Source organism: Lepisma saccharinum, chromosome 2, assembly GCF_977018435.1.
Source record: "Lepisma saccharinum chromosome 2, izLepSacc3.1, whole genome shotgun sequence".
NCBI lineage: Eukaryota > Metazoa > Arthropoda > Insecta > Zygentoma > Lepismatidae > Lepisma > Lepisma saccharinum.
This window is the reverse complement of record NC_139230.1, coordinates 167270694-167288177: the sequence shown is the minus strand read 5'-3', so window position 1 is coordinate 167288177 and position 17484 is coordinate 167270694. Positions and strand designations below refer to the sequence as shown.

The window sequence follows — 17484 nt, the reverse complement described above, 5'->3', positions numbered from 1 at the left end:
GGGATCCGAACCACTATGTGCCTCCACCGGGAATCGAACCTGGGACCCCTTGGTTACGAGGCGACGACTGTACAACTGTGCCATCGGGCAGGCCTCATAAAAATAGTCTCTAGCATAAGGACAATTGCTAAAATAATGGGTCGCCAATGGACAAGTCTGAAAAACACTTTCTACCATATGGACAATCTTAAAAATAGTCAGTAGCATAAGGACAGGTTGCTAAAACAATGGGTCGCCAATGGACAAGTCTGAAAAATACTGAATAGCATAAGGACAGGTCGATAAAAGAACGGGTAGCCAACAAAACGGTAGTCACAAAAATACTATGTAGCATCAAGACAGGTCGCTAAAAGACAAGTCTCAAAAATACTTCGTACCACATGGACAGGTCGTAAAAAGACTGGGTAGCATATGGACAGATCGCTAAAACAACGGGTGACCAAAGTAAAAGTCACAAAAAAACTTTGTAACATATGGACAGGTCGTAAAAATTGTTGGTAGCATAAGGACATGTTGCTAAAAGAACGTGTTGCCAAAGGACAATTCTCAGAAAGACTGTGTAGCATATGGAAAGGCTGCAAAAATACCAGGTAGCATAAGGACTAATCGCTAAAAGAACTGGTAGCCAAAGTACAAGTCTCAAAAACACAGTGTAGCATAAGGATCGACCATTAAAATAAACGGGTCACACTCAGACAAACCGTTAAAATAACAGGTCATACTAGGACAGACCATTAAAATAACGGGTCGTACTAGGACAGACGAGCCGCTACAAGAACATGTCGCCAAAGAAAAGTGTCAAAAACACTGTATAGCATAAGGACATGTTGCTAAAACAGAAGGCTGCGAAGGACAAGTCTCAAAAATATTTTGTACTATATCGACGGTCGTAAAAAGATTGGGTAGCATATGGACAGATCGCTAAAAGAACGGGTGGCCAAAGCAAAAGTCTGAAAAAACATTTTTACATATAAACAGGTCATAAAAATAGTCTGCTAAGTTTCTAAAGGACAAGTCTCAAAAAGACTGTGTAGCATAAGGATAGGTCACTAAGATAGGTCGACAAAGGACAAGTCGAAGAAAGTCTGTGTTGCATATCGAAAGGCCGCAAAAAGACTGGGTGGCAAATGGACAGGGCACTAAAAGAAGGAGTATCCAAAGGAAAAGTCTTGAAAAGACCAGGTAGCATAAACACAGGTCGCTAAAAGAACGGTTCGCCAAAAGACAAGTCTCAAAGATACTTTCTACCACATGGAAATTCGTAAAAGTAGTCGGTAGCATATGGAAACATTGCTAAGACAGCGGGTGGCCAAACTACAAGTCTCAAAAACACTTTGTACCATATGGACAAGTCATAAAAAAATCTGTAGCATAAGGACACATTGCTAAAAGAATGGGTTGCAAAGAACAAGTCTAAAAAACAATGAGCACCATATGCGTAGGTCGAAAAAAGACTGGGTAGCATAGAGAGAGATCGCTAAAACAATGTGTCGCCAAAGCACAAATCTCAAAAATCCTGTGTAGCATATGGAAAGGCTGCAAAAATACTCTCTACCAATCGTAAAAATAGTCTGAAGAATAAGGACATGTTGCTAAAAGAATGGGTCGCCAGATGACATCTCAAAAATCTTGTCTAGCATATAGAAAGGCTGCAAAAAGACTGGGTAGCATAAGTATAGGTCCATAAAAGAATGGGTCGCCATAGGACAAACCGCTAAAAGAATGGTCGCCGTAGGAGAGACCATTAAAAGAAAGGTCGCCGTAGGACAGACCGTTAAAAGAACGGTCGCCGTAGGACAGACCGTTAAAAGAACGGTTGCCGTACGACAAACAGTGAAAAGAACAGTCACCGTACAACAGACCGTTAAAAGAATGGTCAGCATAGGATGGACCGTTAAAAGAACGTGTCGGCAAAAGACAAGTCTGAAAAAGAATGTAGCATAAGTACTGGTCCTTAAAATAACAGGTCGCCAAAGGACAAGTCTCAAAAACACTGTGTAGCTTAGGGACAGGATTCTAAAAGAATGGGTCGACAAAGGACAAGTTTCAAAAAGTATGGGAGTCGCATAACGACAGGTCGCTAAAAAAACAGGTGGGCAAAGGCCAAATCCCAAAAACCACTTTGTAGCATAAGGACAGGTTGCTAAAGGAATAGGACAAGTCTCAAAAATAATGTGTAGCATATGGAAAGGCCACAAAAAGACTGGGTCGCAGAAGGACAGGCTGCTGCCACTAAAGAACAGGCGCCAAAGGACAAGTTTCACAAAGACTTTGTACCATATGGATAGACAGCAAAAGGACCGTGTAGCATAAAGACAGGCGCTAAAAGAACGGGTCGCCAAAGAAAAAGTTTAAAAAATACTGTGTAGCATATTCAAAGGCCGCAAAAAGACTGGGTAGCACAAGGACAGATCGTTAAAAGGACAGGTCTCCAAAGCACGAGTATAAGACTGTGTAAGCATATGCAAATGACACAAAAAGACTAGCATAAGCACTAGCATAAGGACAGGATTCTAAAAGAATGGGTCGCCAAAGGACAAGGTTAAAAAAGTATGGGAGTTGCATAACGACAGGTTGCTAAAAAAACGGGTGGGCAAAGGACAAGTCTCAAAAATACTGTAGTGCATAAGGACAGGTCTCTAAAAAAATGGGTCTCTAAAGGACAACTCTCAGAAACACTGTGCAGCATATGACAAAGCCAAAAAAAAATACCGAGTAGCATAAAGACAGGTCACTAAAAGAACGGGTCGCCAAAAGACTTTCAAAAATATTTTCTACCATACGGACAATCGTAAAAATAGTCTGAAGCATAAGGACACGTTGCTAAAAGAATGGATCGCTAAAGGACATATCTCAAAAATCTTCTCTAGCATATGGAAAGGCCGCAAAAAGACTGGGTAGCATAAGTATAGGTTTATAAAATAACTGGTCGCCAAACGACAAGTCGCAAAAAAACTGGGTCATTAATAGAATGGTCGCCGTAGGACAGACCGATAAAAGAACGATCGCCATAGGACAGACCGTTAACAGAACGGTCAACGTAGGACAGACAGTTAACAGAACGGTCAACGTAGGACAGACAGTTAACAGAATGGTCGACGTAGGACAGACCGTTAACAGAACGGTCGACGTAGGACAGACCGTTAACAGAATGGTCGACGTAGGACAGACCGTTAACAGAATGGTCGACGTAGGACAGACCGTTAAGAGAACGGTCGCCGTAGGACATACCGTTAACAGAACGGTCGCTGTAGGACATACCGTTAAAAGAACGGTTGCCGTAGGACACACCGTTAAAAGAACGGTCACCATAGGACAGACCATTAAAAGAACGGTCACCATAGGACAGACCATTAAAAGAACGGTCACCATAGGACAGACCGTTAAAAGAACGGTCGCCAAAGGACAGACCGTTAAAAGAAAGGTCACCAAGGATGGCCCGTTAAAACAAGCGGTGGCCGGAAGACAGACCGTTAAAAGAACGTGTCGGCAAAAGACAATTCACAAAAAGATTAGCATAAGGACTGGTCCTTAAAATAACAGGTCGTCAAAGGACAAGTCTCAAAAACACTGTGTAGCTTAAGGACAGGATTCTATAAGAATGGGTCGCCAAAGGACAAGTTTCAAAAAGTATGGGAGTCGCATAACGACAGGTTGATAAAAAAACTGGTGGCCAAAGGACATGTCTCAAAAAGTGTGTGTAGCATAAGGAAAGGTTGTTCAAAGAATGGGTCACCAAAGGTCAAATCCCAAAAACCACTTTGTAGCATAAGGACAGGTCGCTAAAAGAATGGGTCACCATAGGACAAGTCTCAAAAATACTGTATAGCATATGGAAAGGCCACAAAAAGACTGGGTCGCAGAAGGACAGGCCGCTAAAGAACAGGTGCCAAAGGACAAGTTTCACAAACACTTTGTACCATATGGATAGACAGCAAAAGGACCATGTAGCATAAAGACAGGTCGCTAAAAGAACGGGTCGCCAAAGAAAAAGTTTAAAAAATACTGCGTAGCATATTCAAAGGCTGCAAAAACACTGGGTTGCACAGGGACAGATCGTTAAAAGGACAGGTCTCCAAAGCACGAGTATAAGAAAGACTGTGTAAGCATATGGAAATGACACAAAAAGACCAGAATAAGCACTAGCATAAGGAAAGGATTCTAAAAGAATGGGTCGCTAAAGGACAAGATTAACAAAGTATGGGAGTTGCATACCGACAGGTCGCTAAAAAAATGGGTGGGCAAAGGACAATTCTCAAAAAGAGTGTGTAGCATAAGGACAGGTTGTTAAAAGAATGGGTCACCAAAGGTCAAATCCCAAAAACCACTTTGTAGCATAAGGACAGATCGCTAAAAGAACGGGTCGCCAAAGGACATCTCAAAAATTTTGTCTAGCATATGGAAAGGCTGCAAAAAACTGGGTAGCATAAGTATAGGTCAATAAAAGAACGGGTTGGCAAAAGACTAGTCTAAAAAATACTGTAGTGCTAAGGACAGGTCCCTAAAAGAATGGGTCACCAAAGGACAAAAAAAAAAAGTAAAGTGTTCCCCTGTGCATAGCACCACGCCATGAAGGCGTATAGGGGGTGTGAGGGTAAACCAAAGGACAACTCTCAGAAACACTGTGTAGTATATAACAAAGCCAAAAAAAGACCGAGTAGCATAAAGACAGCTCACTAAAAGAACGGGTCGCCAAAAGAAGACTTTCAAAAATACTTTCTACCATACGGACAATCGTAAAAATAGTCTGAAGCTTAAGGACATGTTGCTAAAAGAATCGATCGCTAAAGGACATCTCAAAAATCTTCCCAAGCATATGGAAAGGCCGCAAAAAGACTGGGTAGCATAAGTATAGGTCCATAAAATAACTGGTCGCTAAACGACAATTCGCAAAAAAACTGGGTCATTAATAGAATGGTCACCGTATGACAGGCTGCTAAAAGAACTGTCATCGTAGGACAGACCGTTAAAAGAACTGTCATCGTAGGACAGGCCGCTAAAAGAACGGTTGGAGAAGGACAGGCCGCTAAAAGAATGGTCGCCGTAGGACAGGCCGCTAAAAGAACGGTTGCCGTAGGACAGACCGTTAACAGAACGGTCGCCGTAGGACAGACCGTTAACAGAACGGTCGCCGTTGGACAGACCGTTAACAGAACGTGTGTGTAGCATAAGGACAGGTTGTTAAAAGAATGGGTCACCAAAGGTCAAATCCCAAAAACCACTTTGTAGCATAAGGACAGGTCGCTAAAAGAATGGGTCACCAAAAGACAAGACTCAAAAATAATGTGTAGCGTATGGAAAGGACACAAAAAGACTGGGTCGCATAAGGACAGATCGTTAAAAGGACAGGTCTCCAAACCAGGAGTATAAGAAAGACTATAAGAATACGGAAATGACAAAAAGACTAGCTTAAGCACTGGCATCAGGACAGGATTCCAAAAGAATGTGTCGCCAAAGGACAAGTTTCAAAAAGTATAAAAAGTATGGCAGTCGCATAACGACAGGTCGCTAAAAAAACAGGTGGGCAAAGGCCAAATCCCAAAAACCACTTTGTAGCATAAGGACAGGTCGCTAAAGGAATGGGTCACCATAGGACAAGTCTCAAAAATACTGTGTAGCGTATGGAAAGGCCACAAAAAGACTGGGTCGCAGAAGAGCAGGCCGCTGCCACTAAAGAACAGGCGCCAAAGGACAAGTTTCACAAACACTTTGTACCTTATGGATAGACAGCAAAAGGACCGTGTAGCATAAAGATAGGCCGCTAAAAGAACGGGTCGCCAAAGAAAAAGTTTAAAAAATACTGCGTGGCATATTCAAAGGCCGCAAAAAGACTGGGTAGCACAAGGACAGATCGTTAAAAGGACAGGTCTCCAAAGCACGAGTATAAGAAAGACTGTGTAAGCATATGGAAATGACACAAAAAGAACAGCATAAGCACTAGCATAAGGAAAGGATTCTAAAAGAATGGCTCGCTAAAGGACAAGGTTAAAATGTATGGGAGTTGCATACCAACAGGTCGCAAAAAAATGGATGGGCAAAGGACAAGTCTCAAAAAGAGTGTGTAGCATAAGGACAGGTTGTTAAAAGAATGGGTCACCCAAAAACCACTTTGTAGCATAAGGACAGATCGCTAAAAGAACGGGTCGCCAAAGGACATCTCAAAAATTTTGTCTAACATATGGAAAGGCCGCAAAAAACTGGGTAGCATAAGTATAGGTCAATAAAAGAACGGGTTGGCAAAAGACTAGTCTCAAAAATACTGTAGTGCATAAGGAAGGTCCCTAAAAGAATAGGTCACTAAAGGACAACCCTCAGAAACACTGCTTAGCATATGACAAAGCCAAAAAAAGACCGAGTAGCATAAAGACAGGTCACTAAAAGAACGGGTCGCCAAAATAAGACTTTCAAAAATACTTTCTACCATACGGACAATCGTAAAAATAGTCTGAAGCATAAGGACATGTTGCTAAAAGAATCGATCGCTAAAGGACATCTCAAAAATCTTCCCAAGCATATGGAAAGGCCGCAAAAAGACTGGGTAGCATAAGTATAGGTCCATAAAATAACTGGTCGCTAAACGACAATTCGCAAAAAAACTGGGTCATTAATAGAATGGTCACCGTATGACAGGCTGCTAAAAGAACTGTCACCGTATGACAGGCTGCTAAAAGAACTGTCATCGTAGGACAGACCGTTAAAAGAACTGTCATAGTAGGACAGGCCGCTAAAAGAACGGTCGCCATAGGACAGGCCGTTAACAGGATGGTCGCCGTAGGACAGACCGTTAAAAGAATGGTCGCCATAGGACAGACCGTTAAAAGAATGGTCGCCGTAGGACAGATCGTTAAAAGAACGGTCGCCGTAGGACAGATCGTAAAAAGAACGGTCGCCGTAGGACAGACCGTTAAAAGAACGGTCGCCGTAGGACAGAACGTTAACAGAAAGTGTGTGTAGCATAAGGACAGGTTGTTAAAATAATGGGTTACCAAAGGTCAAATCCCAAAAACCACTTTGTAGCATAAGGACAGGTCGCTAAAAGAATGGGTCACCAAAAGACAAGACTCAAAAATAATGTGTAGCGTATGGAAAGGACACAAAAAGACTAGGTCGCATAAGGACAGATCGTTAAAAGGACAGGTCTCCCAAGCACGAGTATAAGAAAGACTATAAGCATATGGAAATGACACAAAAAGACTAGCTTAAGCACTAGCATCAGGACAGGATTCTAAAAGAATGGGTCGCCAAAGGACAAGTTTCAAAAAGTATAAAAAGTATGGCAGTCGCATAACGACAGGTCGCTAAAAAAACAGGTGGGCAAAGGCCAAATCCCAAAAACCACCATCGCTAAAGGACTGGGTCAGCATAGGACAAGTCACAAAAATACTGTGTAGCGTATGGAAAGGCCACAAAAAGACTGGGTCGCAGAAGGACAGGCCGCTGCCACTAAAGAACAGGCGCCAAAGGACAAGTTTCACAAACACTTTGTACCATATGGATACAGCAAAAGGACCGTGTAGCATAAAGACAGGCCGCTAAAAGAACGGGTCGCCAAAGAAAAAGTTTAAAAAATACTGCGTAGCATATTCAAAGGCCGCAAAAAGACTGGGTAGCACAAGGACAGGTCTCCAAAGCACGAGTATAAGAAAGACTGTGTAAGCATATGGAAATGACACAAAAAGAACAGCATAAGCGCTAGCATAAGGAAAGGATTCTAAAAGAATGGGTCGCTAAAGGACAAGATTAAAAAAGTATGGGAGTTGCATACCGACAGGTCGCAAAAAAATGGGTGGGCAAAGGACAAGTCTCAAAAAGAGTGTGTAGCATAAGGACAGGTTGTTAAAAGAATGGGTCACCAAAGGTCAAATCCCAAAAACCACTTTGTAGCATAAGGACAGATCGCTAAAAGAACGGGTCGCCAAAGGACATCTCAAAAATTTTGTCTAACATATGGAAAGGCTGCAAAAAACTGGGTAGCACAAGTATAGGTCAATAAAAGAACGGTTTGGCAAAAGACTAGTCTCAAAAATACTGTAGTGCATAAGGACAGGTCCCTAAAAGAATGGGTCACCAAAGGACAACTCTCAGAAACACTGCTTAGCATATGACAAAGCCAAAAAAAGACCGAGTAGCATAAAGACAGGTCACTAAAAGAACGGGTCGCCAAAATAAGACTTTCAAAAATACTTTCTACCATAAGGACAATCGTAAAAATAGTTGGAAGAATAAGGACATGTTGCTAAAAGAATGGATCGCTAAAGGGCATCTCAAAAATCTTCCCTAGCATATGGAAAGGCCGCAAAAAGACTGGGTAGCATAAGTATAGGTCCATAAAATAACTGGTGGCCAAACGACAAGTAGCAAAAAAACTGGGTCATTAATAGAATGGTCACCGTAGGACAGGTTGCTAAAAGAACTGTCGTCATAGGACAGGCCGCTAACAGAACGGTCGCCATACGACAGGCCGCTAACAGAACGGTCGCCGTACGACAGGCCGCTAACAGAACTGTCGCCGTACGACAGGCCGCTAACAGAACGGTCGCCGTACGACAGGCCGCTAACAGAACGGTCGCCGTACGACAGGCCGCTAACAGAACGGTCGCCGTACGACAGGCCGCTAACAGAACGGTCGCCGTACGACAGGCCGCTAACAGAACGGTCGCCGTACGACAGGCCGTTAACAGAACGGTCGCCGTACGACAGGCCGTTAACAGAACGGTCCCCTTAGGACAGACCGTTAACAGAATGGTCGCCTTAGGACAGACCGTGAACAGAACGGTCGCCGTAGGACAGACCGTTAACAGAACGGTCGCCGTAGGACAGACCGTTAAAAGAACCGTCACCATAGCACAAACCGTTAAAAGAACGGTCACCATACAACAGACAGTTAAAAGAATGGTCACCGTACAACAGACCGTTAAAAGAACGGTCACCATAGGATGGACCGTTAAAAGAATGGTCACCATAGGATGGACCGTTAAAAGAACGTGTCGGCAAAAGACAAGTCTCAAAAAGAATGTAGCATAAGTACTGGTCCTTAAAATAACAGGTCGCCAAAGGACAAGTCTCAAAAACACTGTGTAGCTTAGGGACAGGATTCTAAAAGAATGGTTCGACAAAGGACAAGTTTCAAAACATATGGGAGTCGCATAACGACAGGTCGCTAAAAAAACAGGTGGGCAAAGGCCAAATCCCAAAAACCACTTTGTAGCATAAGGACAGTTCGCTAAAGGAATGGGTCACCATAGGACAAGTCTCAAAAATACTGTGTAGCGTATGGAAAGGCCACAAAAAGACTGGGTTGCAGAAGGACAGGCTGCTAAAGAACAGGCGCCAAAGGACAAGTTTCACAAACACTTTGTACCATATGGATAGACAGGAAAAGGACCGCGTAGCATAAAGACAGACCGCTAAAAGAACGGGTCGCCAAAGAAAAAGTTTAAAAAATACTGCGTAGCATATTCAAAGGCTGCAAAAAGACTGGGTAGCACAGGGACAGATCGTTAAAAGGACAGGTCTCCAAAGCACGAGTATAAGAAAGACTGTATAAGAATATGGAAATGACACAAAAAGACTAGCATAAGCACTAGCACAAGGACAGGATTCTAAAAGAATGGGTCGCCAAAGGTCACCAAAAACCACTTTGTAGCATAAGGACAGGTTGTTAAAAGAACGGGTCACCAAAGGTCACCAAAAACCACTTTGTAGCATAAGGACAGGTCGCTAAAAGAATGGGTCGCCAAAAGACAAGTCTCAAAAATAATGTGTAGCGTATGGAAAGGCCGCAAAAAGACTGAGTAGCATAAGGACAGATCGTTAAAAGGACAGGTCTCCAAAGCACGAGTATAAGAAAGACTGTATAAGCATATGGAAATGACACAAAAAGACAAGCATAAGGACAGGATTCTAAAAGAATGGGTCACCAAAAAGTATGGGTGTCGCATAACGACAGGTTGCTAAAAAAACAGGTGGGCAAAGGCCAAATCCCAAAAACCACTTTGTAGCATAAGGACAGGTTGTGAAAAGAACGGGTCACCAAAGGTCAAATCCCAAAAAACAAAAACAAAAATCTCAAAACATGTTTTATAACCAAGTGATCTAAAATTAACTACTTTTCCCTGGTTACTTCTTCCTCATAAAACTAAAAAATTGAATACACAAAACTTTATTCCATTTTTGTTGCTTTTCCATTAGTTTTACTTATGAAGAGTACAGAGATCTTGTCTTTCAGAAAAAGGGCACTGCTTAAAGTTAAATTTGGTGACTTGGTCGTAGGTGAACATATTCTGATCAACTCATGGAGAGTTAATAGTTCTTTGTTTCCCTTTTTGCAGGGTTACTTGTGTAAGAAGACTGACGAGAGTCTTGTTAGTAAAATTAGCCACCTAGGGAAGAGCTTAAAAATGTATTGAAGGTAAAATTTTAGGTTTATTTGGCAGAAAAGTGTGCTAAAGTGAAAAAGCAAATTTTGGTAAAAATAAAACTGAAAAAATAACGCCACTTTTTGAAGAAAAAAATATTACACCAAAAAATCAAGGTCCCTACTTAGGACAATTAAATATCAAGGAACATATTTTTTCATATAAAACATAAAATATGACAAGTTTACAAAGCATACTTACCATATCCCTGAGCAACTGAATCTGACTGTACATCACCATCATAGTTCTTACAGGCCCAAACAAAACCACCTTCAGATTTCATAGCATATGCTACCATATCATCAATCAATCGATGTTCATACCACGAGTTCTTGGCCTCGAATGCTTTCTTGTATTCTCTACAAAAATAATAATAAAATAAATAAAGATCCTGAAGTAACATGAATGAAATGTTTATTTCACTAATTTACACATATTTAAGAGGCACACATTTGTGGTGAAACAAAGATGAAATTTTCAGTACAAAGCAGAGCACATTTCATATTCAAAAGCAGTGTATAAAACTACATTTCAGTACTATAATTGTTAATGAACTCTCAAAACTGATTTAAGTTATATCTGGTACACAAAAATCATAACCACCTATGTGAAATACAAGCAAGTAAACAAGACCCTGGCTTCCTGGTGTCTGATAGTACAGAACTGTCAGAGTGTACTACGTGGAAGAGAGGTTGACATTTGGTTGATTTCTGAAGAGCACCCCATACATCACACTCTGTAAACTATAAACTACAGTTTTACAATTCTATGTATAATCCTTAATTAACTAGATAAATTTGGCATGCATTATGCTGATCTCTTCATCTTGGCTGTCATTAAAAGTCATATTGTGATGTTCTGCTGCTTTTAAATTGGTATAATACAGGAGAAAAGGGATATGGAGCAGTTGCCAAATCCAACTGATTACAATATCGCATCAGCTGAACTTTGACATCTGGGTAAAACACTCCTTTGTTGCATGCTATTGTCATCTCACCCTGATGATGCCAAATGAAAAGCAGCAAAACACCAGAAAGGTTTTAATGTTTCCTTTTAACAACACACTAAAAATGCTGACCAAAGCAGAAATTTATTTTAAAAAACACACTATACACGTGATGTTTCATCCTTCTAGAAGGTCTTCTTCAGACTCAGAACAAACATTTAAATCTGATTTGTATAGTGTTTTTTTTAAATAAATTTCTGCATTGGTCAGCATTATTAACCTTTTGAGTCCCAAGGCCATTTTCACATGTAAGCCTCTCGGTCCCGAGCCGATTTTGAGCAAAATGCAGAGTTTCAATTAAATAAGTGTAGATCGGAGACTAATTGCCCTAGAGAGATGAGTGATATACCGTTGTACGCGGAATGAACCAGAAATTCATGCACATTCGGCGTAGATATGGAGGGGGAAAGGGGGAAATCCCCTGAAAATACTTTTTTTAAAAATGGGGTTTCGCCCCCCTTCGCCCCCCCCCCCCCCCGAAAAAAAGGATATGAAAAGTTCAAAATGCACATAGAAATTATCGCTGGCATGTAAGAAACAGAAAAATATTTGCATCATTGTCGTATGACCAATGTAACTTGAGTTGTACCCCCAAAAGGAATGGCCACTGATTCAAGCTTCAAAATGCAGCGGTACCTTGAAATGACTATAGCTCAGAAACTAAATGGCCTAGAGATATGAAAGATATACCGTTGTACGCAGAATGAATCACAGATTCAGACAATATATAATTTATGCACATTCGGCGTACATATGACGGGGGAAGGGAGAAAACCCCCAAAAATGATTTTAAAAAATTGTTGAAATGTTTGAAATTTATCTTTTCCCTTGAAAAGAGACGCAAAAGAGAAGTCCCTTTTCCCACCTTTTCACCTCCATTTTCATGAAGAAAAAAAAAGGTGCAATAAACATTTCTGTTAAATACATGTGTTAGGAACAATATAAAAAAAAAGATCGAAATTCTAGCCAAAAATAGAAAAGTTATAACGTAAAAACTACGACCTTGACACAGGGTATCTCGATCGAGATACTTGGGACCGTGAGGCTTACTTTTGGGTATCTCGATCGAGATACTTGGGACTCAAAAGGTTAAGCATGGAAACAAGGCTTAACAGTGTTATTTCTTTTAACATGCTGTATATTTTAAAATGTGTGCCCTTTGTTGAATCTCAAGGTAGGATATTCAAGACAATCTCATATTTTAAAAAAATCAAAATTTTAAGGCATTCATTTAGAGAAAATAATTGTATACAAACTTGTCATAGATTTCCTGGAAAATATCCTTGAATCTTCCATCATATTTCTTCAAAATAGTATTCTTTGTACTTAAATATAGTGGATATTCTCTTTGCAGAGCATACTGGAAAGATGAATGAGCAAATGCCCTGAAACAAAAATATAAACATTATATGCTGAAATATATCATTATCATTAAATCATCAAAGAATCATGTTCTGAAGAAGGTACATGAATAATAAAAGAGAGAAAACATAACCATAAATTACTTATGTGAAATTTTGAAATTTCGTATTTCCACGTTGCACAATTTAATGGTTAAATCCTATTAATTTTGTAGACTGCTTCATTCACTAAGGGTACGGCATCTGGAGCAGAGATGGTTCAGAAATTTCAACTACCACCACCCAGGAACAAACAAAGCAGTGACGCGGTACCATTTCCGCTCCAAACACCATACCCTTAGTGAATGAAGACAGAGAGTCTTCGAAATTAATAGAATTTAACCATTAAATTGTGCAAGGCAGAAATATGAAATTTCAAAATTTCATGTAAGTAATTTTAAACCACGTTTACCGCATCCACCATAAATAACCATAAATGTTTGAATGTAGATTATTTTGTGTCACCTGTTACATCCCTTGGTTAATGCAGCAAATATGATGACAATGTACTTTATACTGGCACTTTTACAGAGGAAAACTTCCTAAGCAATTTGAGTTTCTCCAAACCATGGTGAAATGAGTTATTTTGTTAATGTATCTCTTTGATTTTAATTCATCATCTCTGAATTCCAGCTTTCATTCATTGCTACTCATGTATCTCTGCATTACTCTTAAATTTATTCTAAGTAGTTTGGGACAAACGTGATACAAAGGTAAGATTGAAGCTGACAGGACAGGACAACAATGCATGGGAGAAAGCAGTGAGGATGGTGCATTCTTCTACAGTGTTTGTGAGAGCACAAATGACACACATCTGTTTCTTTAGAGATGAAGGTTCAGCACTATTGGTTTGCATGTATTTTTCTGTATACCCACCTCAACCTTCTGCCTGCCACACAATGCTTCCACCATGGCAGGGGTTGTCCTGTGGGGGTTCAACTGAGAAACTGCACCCAAGCTGATGACTCGTGGTTTCTTTTATTCAGCAAAAGAATTCTGTTGTGTTATGGCCACAAATACCTTACTTGTTGCATCGAAATTTTAGCAAAAAATTGCAAAAAGGTAAAGATTATTGTTCATTCTCAAAGTGAATACTGTATATTACTGGGTGCAAGCCTCAGCTACTGGACAGGTCACAGGTGGCGGATAGTGAAACCTCCCTCAGATACAAGGTGAAGTTGCGAATAAGGGGAAATCGAAATAAGCAGTCCCAGACCGAGGTGGCAAGGCTATCAGGATGCCGAGGGTGTCCAGTGACATGGGCATACTCAGCAAATACCACAGATACCCACCGACAGCCTTGTGTCATGGCGAATAAACAGCCATAAAAGTGTTTGGCCCCAATGTCTTGTGGGCCTGGAGGGATCCAGAAAGGTTAAGGGAGTTGGAACCCTGACAGAAAGACAAGGGTGTACCTGAGAACCCACAGGTGGCAGCCCCACCACACAGGTGTAGGCTGTGACAGGCCTGATTAGCCAACAGCCAAAAACATAAAAAATTCAAGAAAAGAAAGAAGCAAGCTGGACTGGAAATTGGAGATGACGCAGGCTACGAATAGGGACATTGAATATATATAAAAATGAATGTAAAAGAGAAAGTAATAGAAATAAGTCAAGTGTATGCCCCACAAACAGCATGTACAGTCACGGACACTTCTGGGTTGTAACAATCCCATTGACTTTCAACAGGATCATTACAACCCTGTTTCCGTAACTGTACAAGGGAGGAGAAAGAAGAATTTGAAGACGACTTGGAAGAACATGTAGGAAAGGAATGGCAAATTGTGATAGGTGATTATAATGCACAAGTGGGAAGAGATAGGAAAGGGTATATGAAAATACTTGGAGCAGATGGATGGGGACAGAGAAATGAAGAGGGGTGGACCCTACTGGACTTTTGTAAGCAAAACAGACTGTTAGTAGGTAAGAGCCGGTTTAAGAAGAAATAGGACAGTCATAAAATTATAAGATACAGTTGAAATAATGAACAAAAGTCTGTAATAAATTATATGTTGGTTAACAAGGAATTAAAGAAGATAATGAATATTAAAGTAATACCCAGTGAGAACTTAAGACAGTGACCACAAGGCGACTAGTAGGAGATATGAGGAGATGGAAAATAAAAGACAGATGGGAGGAACAAGAGAGAAGGATAAGGTGATATAATAGAAATATCAAGAAATATTGCAAATTAAAGTGCCAAGAAATGAATCCAAAGGAGTAGAAACAGAATGGATAAGATTTAAAACAGAATTAGTAGAGGCAGCAGAAAAGGTATGAGAAGGATAAGCAAGAAAAAAAAAGAAACACCATGGTGGAATGAAAGAATAGAGAGAGAATGAAAAACAAAAATGATGCATTTTGAAAATGGTTTAAACTTAAATCACAAAATGCATGAAAAGAGTATGTGGAAAAGTAGAAAGTGGATGGAAAGAATGGGCTAAAGTGCTAGAAGATGTAGATGGGAACACGAAAGTATTGTATGGATTAGTGAGAGAAAGAAGAAGAGAAAGAGAAGACAGTTGTAAGCCAAGGGATGAAAGGGAAAACATTGTAGAAGAGAATGAAGAAATAAGGAGAATGTGTAGAAAACATTGAGAAATTGCTGAACATGAAAGAAGGAATTGAACATGAAGTGAAGAAAAAAGAATCTCACATGGAAAGAAGTGGAGGAAGCACTGAAGAGAATGAAGGGAGGTAGAGCACCTGGAGTAGATGAAGTGTCAGTGAAAATTATACTAGGAGCAGGAGTGATTGGTGTGCAGAGGCTGTACAGAGTGATGAAAACTGTGTGGCAAGAGAGAGAAGTGCCAAGAGATTGGACAAAGATAACAGTTCCCATATTCAAGAAGGGGGACAGAAATGAATGTAAAAACTTCAGAGGAATAACACTTATGTGCCACTCAGCAAAGGTGTATGAGAAAATATTAGAGAAAAGAATAAGGGAAGTAACAGAGCTGAACATGAGAGAGGAACAGTATGGATTTAGAAGAGGCAGATCAACAGTAGATCTGATATTCACCATTAGACAAATGCAAGAAAGGCACTACGAGTATGGAAATAATTTGATTATGGCATTCCTAGATATAGATATAGCATGGACAGAACAAAGATTTGGAAGGCTCTAAGATAGAAAGGAGTCGAGGAAGAGATAGTGTGTAGAGTGAACAGCACATACAAGGCCAACCAGAGCTGGGGAAGAAGATAGGAGACAAAGAGATGAAGGCCCTGTTGATTGCTGATGACTTGGTAATATGGGGAAATTGGGAAGAAGAAGTACAGACAGCTTGATAGTTGGAATGAGGAAATCAGAAGAGCAGGAATGAAATTCAGTGCAGAAAACAGCAAGGTGCTAATAACAACAAGAAACAGAGCCAGAAATGAACCAATAATAAAGATGGACACTGAAGAGTTCAGGGTAGCAGAGAGCTTCAAATATCTAGGAAGCATAATTGAGAGAGTGGAAGAATAGACGAGGAGGTAAACAGAAGAGGACAAATGGGTGGTGGATTGTATCGAAGAGTTCAAAGATTAATATGGAACAGAAATGAATACATACTATGTGCCAATAATTATGTATGGAGCAGAGACTTGGACAATGACAGAGCGAGACAAAATGTGTAAGGAGTACATTGGGGAAGACTAGAAGGGACAGAATAAGGAATGAGGAGATCCGACAGACAGTGGGGGTGGTGAAGCTTCAGGACAGGTACAGATGAGATGCTTTGGACACATGAGAGGATGGATGCAGAAAGACTACCAGTAAGAGCTTACCATGCACAAGGAGTGAAAATAAGGCCAAGGGGAGACCAAGATGTCAGTGGAAAGAGCAGATAACAGAGATTATTAGGAGATGAGGACACCGTGGAAAGAGAGGAGTGGTGGAAGACCAGGAAAAAATGGAGGCTTGACTTTTATGCCAACCCAGGAAGAGGCAGGAAACGGCGAAGGATGATTATGAGTGGATGTTCAATGCTCGTGTGTGTTATAAGGCCAACCACACCTGCTATACATACTTTCTCCAAAACACCACCACACGTGCAAAAATTTCTTCAAAATACGTGCTCCAACAGAGTGGGAAAACAAACCACCTGAGGTGAACACCTAATAATTTTGTGTGTGACAATGTCTACAATGGTTTTGGAAAACAGAAATGTAATTTTGCACACAATAGAAAAGATTCCATTTCAATTACTGATCATTGCTAAAAACCGTCAAGCAAGGCACTCGACCAGGACTTTTAACATCCTTCACACCCTGGGCAAGATACCATACATTCAAATACTTTTATATGTTAAATAAAAGATGGAAATATGAGTGCCAAGTGTTTAGTAGACATCTGAAGCCCCCATACAACATGTATATGTTAGCACACATCTAAACAAAATGATCCCAAGTTTCAATAATGAGCAGTTTTATAAATGCAAAATATTTTATTACTTTAGCAGAACGGAAATGTGTGTGCATCATCTATTGAAGCAATAATCAGAAAATTTAGATAATTTGTGTATTGTTTGTCAACCTCAATATTGTTAAATCTAATTACATATGAACACAAAAGTATGCTTTAGCCTGATGAAAGGGTCAATGCAGTTAAGTATAGTTTTTGCTTGTTTTAATTTGTAATTAGATGAACTACAGTATCTTGCACAGAGATTGAT

The 17484-nt window shown here is 40.3% G+C and overlaps 1 protein-coding gene across 1 annotated transcript in view; it reads right to left on the bottom strand.

The window, feature by feature from the left end:
• Window positions 1–17484, bottom strand: part of Idh (isocitrate dehydrogenase [NADP] cytoplasmic) — a 60412-nt gene that overhangs the window by 12800 nt on the left and 30128 nt on the right. Inside the window, exons 6-7 of the mRNA XM_083117671.1 lie at window positions 12681–12809; window positions 10620–10777 (exon numbers count right to left, since the gene is read on the bottom strand). Coding sequence (XP_082973797.1) covers window positions 10620–10777; window positions 12681–12809 — 287 coding nt within the window. The remainder of the gene's footprint in view (window positions 1–10619; window positions 10778–12680; window positions 12810–17484) is intronic.